Source organism: Parus major, chromosome 23 (assembly GCF_001522545.3).
Source record: "Parus major isolate Abel chromosome 23, Parus_major1.1, whole genome shotgun sequence".
In the NCBI taxonomy this organism is placed as follows: domain Eukaryota; kingdom Metazoa; phylum Chordata; class Aves; order Passeriformes; family Paridae; genus Parus; species Parus major.
Genome location: NC_031791.1, coordinates 5,886,031 through 5,891,484, shown reverse-complemented (window position 1 = coordinate 5,891,484; position 5,454 = coordinate 5,886,031). Strand labels below are relative to the sequence as shown.

At 60.5% G+C, this 5,454-nt stretch overlaps 1 protein-coding gene across 1 annotated transcript in view; it reads right to left on the bottom strand.

Moving 5' to 3' along the window:
* Window positions 1-5,454, bottom strand: part of SDC3 (syndecan 3) — a 27,324-nt gene that overhangs the window by 3,584 nt on the left and 18,286 nt on the right. The window contains exons 2-4 of the mRNA XM_015649455.2: window positions 3,922-4,167; window positions 2,040-2,704; window positions 110-380 (exon numbers count right to left, since the gene is read on the bottom strand). Coding sequence (XP_015504941.2) covers window positions 110-380; window positions 2,040-2,704; window positions 3,922-4,167 — 1,182 coding nt within the window. The remainder of the gene's footprint in view (window positions 1-109; window positions 381-2,039; window positions 2,705-3,921; window positions 4,168-5,454) is intronic.

Here is a 5,454-nt window from a genome sequence, read left to right as displayed (position 1 = left end):
GGTGGGTGTGGGTTATCCCAACGCCCTTCCCAGGACTGTCCCCTCTCCTGGGACAGCCCAGCTCCCTGTGTCCCCACACCCTCACCCGAACACCGGCCCCGTATCTCACCTATCAACACCTCCTTCCTCTCCAGAATGTTCTTCTGGGGCAGCTGAGCAGCCGAGTTGCCCGAGTCTATCGTGTTGTCCATCAGCCCCGTCTCCACATTCCTGCCGGGCCCCGGCCCTGCCGGCGGCGTCACCACGGCCATCACCTCGTTCCTGAGGTCGGGACGAGTCGTCTCCTCCTCCTCCCGGATCTCAAAGTCCCCACTGGGGCCGCTGCTGGCCGGCACCTCCAGCTCATTCTCAGGGACTGCTGTCACCTCCCCTGGCTCCATCTGGGGGAGAGGACAAGATGGAGCAGGGGACAAGGACCAAGGGGTGTCCACAGGGTCACGGTCCCCATCACTGACCAAAAACAGGATGGGGGACACGGGGGTAACATCGGGGTGTCCCTTCCCTGTGTCACTGAACTTGTACCGCAGTGGCAGCGCAGCCCCACAGCTCCATGATCACCAAATGGCTGAGGGGGAGCTGGGCCCATGGACCTGCTCCCTGTAGGTTCTAAAGAGACCCCACCCCAGACCCTCCACCCCTACAGGGAAGGATTTCTCCCCAAAATCCCACCCCAGGTCCTCCATCCTTACAGGGAAGGATTTCTCCCCAATATCCCACCCCAGACCCTCCATCCTTACAGGGAAGGATTTCTCCCCAATATCCCACCCCAGATCCTCACTCTTACAGGGAAGGATTTCTCCCCAATATCCCATCCCAGACTCTCCATCCTTACAGGGAAGGATTTCTCCCCAGTATCCCACCCCAGATCCTCCTCTTGCTCTGTCCCCAGAGCGCAGGTTGGATGTCACCGCTCGCAGGTGGCTCACTCCTAACAGGAGGTGACACAACGTCCGTGCCACACCGGCACAGCGAGAGAAAGGATTGGATGCTGCTGGATGAGCTCCAGGGGTCCCTTCCCTCTTCCTTTCCCCTGTTCCTGCTGCATGGGGCAGGAGCAGGAGGATGGCTCCTTGTCCCCCAGGACCCAGATCTGTCACCCAGCTGTCACCCAGCTGTCACCCTGCTGTCCCTGCCCAGTTCCCTCGGCAAGGAGGGGATCCCGACCTCCAGGGTAAACATTGCCTGGGAATATGATCCATCCCATCCCTGGTCCATTCACTGCCTACTGCACATCCCCTCGGAACCAAACCCCCCGGACCTTCCCCCTTGTCCCTCGGCGCGTCCGCTGAGCTGGAGCATCCCCGATCCAAACCTCGCCGGGATCCCTCCCTGCTGGGGCCGCCCTGCCCCGCTCACCACGAGGGATTCTTGGGATTCAGGGATGAGCCAGGAGCTGTGGGGAGGGGCTGGGACCCTCTCCATGTCCCGCTGCCCCGGGGCCAGCGCACGGCTCAGCGCTTCCCACGAGCCGGGTTGGTGACAGGGATTAATTGAAGGTCAGGGAGAGCCCCGAGCGCTCCGAGCACGCATTTGCAGGCGGAAAAGAGGGAGTAGTTTAGACAAATCACTCCACCTTTCAGTCAAAGCGGCTGCAAAGGGCCCCTGAGGGGCTCTGAATGCGAGATGGAGCTGAAATTCCTGCTCAGGACACCCGACGGGCTGGAAATGCACCATCAAGCCGTAATTGAGGAGAGCGCGGGGCTCCCGGCAGGGCTGGGAGCTGGGACATGACACCAAACCCAGGAAAGTCGCTGTGTCCCCGTGGGATGCGGCACTGCTGCCCTCCTGCCTGGGCAACCTGGAAGTGCTGGGGACACCGGGGTTGGTGGCACATCCTGGGTGTCCCCAGGAGCTTGGACCCCTGCCCGGGTGGAGCTCCCCCTTTCACCTCCCCAGATGTTGCGCTCTGGAAGAGCCCAGCCTGCCTCGACCTCCCTCAGAGCAAGTGGCCAAGGATGGATGGACACCAAAGGCCTCCTGTGGCCACCTCTTGGCTCCTCCAGGACCCCGAGCAGGTGAGAAGGGCTCTGGCCTCCTACCTGGGGGGCCTCGGTGGGCGGCAGCGTGGTGGCCACGGGCGGCAAGGCCGTGCTTTTCTCGGGGAGCTCTGCAGTCCTGGAGGTGCTGGGCTTTGGCAGGGCCCTGGGCTTGGCCGTGCTGCTGGGGACAAGGCGTGACGTGGCCACCTCTGTCGGGGTGCTGGTGTCAGGGACGGCCGTGGTGGGGGTCTCCAGGGTGGTGGCCCGCGTGGTGGCCCGCGTGGTGGCCGCCTTGGTGGCCAAGGGGGGCAGGAACCTCCGGGTGGTGGTGGGCTTGGCTGTGGCCACGGTGGTGCTGCTTGTGGTCGTGGTGGCCTCCGTGGTGGTGGTGGTGGTGGCCCTGGTGGTGGTGGCCCTGGTGGTGGTGGCCGTGGTGGTGGTGGCCGTGGTGGTGGTGGCCGTGGTGGTTGGGGGCTGGCTGGCCGTGGTGCTGGCCGTGGTGGCTTTCCAGCTGGGCACGGCCGGTGCTTCCGTGGTCCTGGGGATGAGGAAGGCGCTGGTGGCCTGCCCGGGGGTGGTGTCCTGGGGAGTGGGGGACGGCTCCAGGGGCGTTGCCACGGGCTGGGCGGCGGTGACAGGCAGCACGGCCGCTGTGGTGGGCAGTGTCACCAGTGTGTCCGTGGTCAGGCTCACGGCCGTGTCCAGCCCCAGCTCCGGCTCGAAAGCTGAAACAGGGGGATGAGAGGGAGGAGTGAATCCGCTGCTGAGGCATTTCCCTGGCATCTCCCCCAAAATCCGAGAGCACGGATGGTTCCAGGCTCAGCAGAAACCAAGGGCTGTTCCCTTGTGGTGGCCAACGCCCTCCTGGGGTCTTTGGAAGGGCCAGTCCTGCCCAGCAGGGCTGAACTGGGACATGGAGGCACTGGAGCCCAACTTCTGGGACAGCTCCCGTTGCTTTTGTCTCACAGGACAACTCCAGTGATGGATAAAGGGAAAATCACACCTCTTCTCCAGCCCTCCAACCCCACAGCTGGTCAAGGACCTTCCCAAGAGACCCCCAGTGATCCAGGAACCCTTCCCAGGAGCCCCCCAACCCCACAGCCAGCCAAGGACCTTCCCAAGAGACCCCCAGTGATCCAGGAACCCTTCCCTGGATCTCCCCAACAATCCAGGAACCCTTCTCAGGAGCTCCCCAACCCCATAGCCAGCCAAGGACCTTCCCAAGAGACCCCCAATGATCCAGGAGCTCCCCAACCCTACAGCTGGTCAAGGACTTTCCCAAGAGACCCCCAACAATCCAGGAACCCTTCCCAGGAGCTCCCCAACCCCACAGCCAGCCAAGGACCTTCCCAAGAGACCTCCAATGATCCAGGAACCCTTCCCTGGATCTCCCCAACAATCCAGGAATCCTTCCCAGAAGCCTCCCAACCCCACAGCTGGTCAAGGACCTTCCCAAGAGCACCTCAATAATCCAGGTATTCTTCCCAGGAGCCTCCCAATCCCACAGCCAGCCAAGGACCTTCCCAGGACCTCCCCAACAATCCAGGAACCCTTCCCAGGATCTCCCCAACCCCACAGCCAGCCAAGGACCTTCCCAAGAGACCCCCAACAATCCAGGAACCCTTCCNCCCTTCCCAGGATCTCCCCAACCCCACAGCCAGCCAAGGACCTTCCCAAGAGACCCCCAACAATCCAGGAACCCTTCCCAGGAGCCCCCCAATCCCACAGCCAGCCAAGGACCTTCCCAGGACCTCCCCAATGATCCAGGAATTCTTCTCAGGAGCTCCCCAACCTCATGGCCAGCCAAGGACCTTCCCAGGATCTCCCCAACAATCCAGGAACCCTTCCCAGGAGCCCCCCAACCCCACAGCCAGCCAGAGACCCTTCCCAGGATCTCCCCAAAAATCCAGGAACCCTTCCCAGGAGCTCCCCAGGTACTCACACCCCGAGCCAGAGCCAGAGTAGATGTCGTCCAGCTCATCTTCTCCAAAGGGATCATCGTCCCCGGAGCCCTCCAGGTCCACGGGCCTCTCGTAGTTCTCATTGCGCCAGCGCTGAGCCTGTGACCAGAGGGACCCGTGAGTGGCTCCAGCCCCACCAGGGGCTACCCCAGCCAGAGCAAGGCAGCAGCAGCACAAACACCCTGCAGCTGAACCACCCAGAATCGCGGGGTTTTCCCCCAGAGCAACTCAGTGAGCTCACATCAACATTTCCCGTGGACAAAAAGCCCTTTTATTTTGGGGAAAACCCAACAATTCCTTTTGGGAGCTGTAAGGAAAATGCTCGGTTGGGTTCTCCAGCTGGCTGCTGTTCAGGCTCGATGATTTCCCTGTGAGTCCTGGCTCCGGTGTGACAGCAACACCTCATCAGCTGCCACAGCTTGGGAAGCCTCGAGAGGAAACAACAGCAGACTTCAAATATTCCCCTGCTTCCCAGAGCTGCGAGAACGCGGGGAGCCCTCGCTAGCAGCGCTCTTAAACATCTTGTTTTGCAGATCAAAGTGTCTCCTGTTGGCGTTGCGAGGAAATGCTTTGACACCTCATTACAAGGCAAACAAGGCGGCTTTGATCTGTGAGATCGCATCAGATGTTTCAAGATGTAACGAGCCAGGTTCCAGCTTCAGTTTCAAATCAAGGCCTTGAAGGGTCCCCGTCGCCTCTCGGAGCATTTTACCTCCCGAAAACAGCTCCGGGTTTCTTTGTTTTCGCTGCAGCTTGGAGCAGGAAGGAGTTTTGAACAATCAGGTGGAGAAATTTGTGACCTGACTCGAGTTTTGTCCCCACATCCCTTCTCCCATCAGGAGAGAGAATCCATCGGCTCGGGAGGGGCCGGGGGAGTTGAGCTTTTAAGTGTCTGAGCTGTTTCTGGCTGGATCTGTTCCAGCTCTTCCCAGCAGCCACCTGATGTACCCTGCTGGACTCCAGCACCCCACATGCTCCCCAAATCTCTGGGAATATTCAGCTTTTGCCCCCCAGCTGATGCCCCATCCTGGATTCCCAACACCCACTCCCCAGCAGCTCACTGGAATTTGTGATCTAGCAGAGTAAATCCACAGGGATTTGGGAATTGCACACCCCAAGAACATGAGACGGTCACCAAAACTGATGGGAAGGCATGGAAAAATGCCAGGGAATGAGGGGATGCAGGAAGAAACTCTGGGAATCACTCTTTGCCTTTGTTTTTACACCAAATGTATCAAGGCTCCCCAGGAAATGAGGAGAGCCCGGTGCTCCCCAGCCCATTCCCGAGGGTGGGATTCTCCCTGCAAAGCCTCTCCCTGATGGGAGCCACATGGCCCCAGTCCCTTTGTTCGTCCTGAAATTGGAACAAGATGAGGCTGTTCCAGACTCCTGGCTCCAGGCTTGGAGCAGGAAACGGGAATGGAAGCACCAGCTTGGCACAGCAGCTCCCATCCATCCAACACCTGTCTGTGCATCCATCCCTCATCCATCCTTCATCATCCATCCATCCATCC